General features: G+C 52.9%; 1 protein-coding gene across 1 annotated transcript in view; it reads left to right on the forward strand.

Annotated features, from left to right (window-relative positions):
• LOC104131606 (SET domain bifurcated histone lysine methyltransferase 2) overlaps nt 1–595 on the forward strand; it is a 49,211-nt gene that overhangs the window by 41,658 nt on the left and 6,958 nt on the right. Inside the window, exon 21 of the mRNA XM_009644794.2 lies at nt 157–279. Coding sequence (XP_009643089.2) covers nt 157–279 — 123 coding nt within the window. The remainder of the gene's footprint in view (nt 1–156; nt 280–595) is intronic.

Consider the following 595-nt stretch of genomic DNA (forward strand, 5'->3'; position numbering starts at 1 on the left):
AGTGGGTGGCGGGAGGAGCCAGGGATTTGCGTAAGCACTTGTTACTGGAAGGGGGACATAACAGAAATTTTCGTTTCTGAAGCGAGCGAGTGAAGCCCACGCAGCTGTGGTCAGGATCACTTTTGTGATTTCTTCTGTGGTTTTGTGTTTTAACAGTCCGAATCGACTTCCTCAGGAAATGCAAGCAAGCCGGGCTTCTGGATGACATATTTGAAGAAATGCTGGACACACTTCACCTGGCACAGGAAAAACTGATGGATGACAACACTTCAGAAACAGGTATGGAGACCCATGGGGGACTCCGCTCTTGGAGCTGAAATGCTGATCCAAATGCCAGCACTCAGCCCTGGTCACCTTCCTCAGGATAATTCTTCGGTGCCAAATAACCGGGTCCTGTCTTATTTCTGCAGCTGCACAGCGGGTGAAGAGTGTGCACTTGGGTCACAACAACCCCATGCAGCGCTGCGGGCTTGGGGAAGAGTGGCTGGAAAGGTGCCTGGCGGAAAGGGACCTGAGGGTACTGGTTGACAGCTGGCTGAGTATGAGCCAGCAGTGTGCCCAGGTGGCCAAGAAGGCCAATGGCATCCTGGCCTGT

This window comes from Egretta garzetta, unplaced genomic scaffold (genome assembly GCF_000687185.1).
Source record: "Egretta garzetta isolate BGI_Z169 unplaced genomic scaffold, ASM68718v1 scaffold268, whole genome shotgun sequence".
Taxonomy (NCBI): Eukaryota; Metazoa; Chordata; class Aves; order Pelecaniformes; family Ardeidae; genus Egretta; species Egretta garzetta.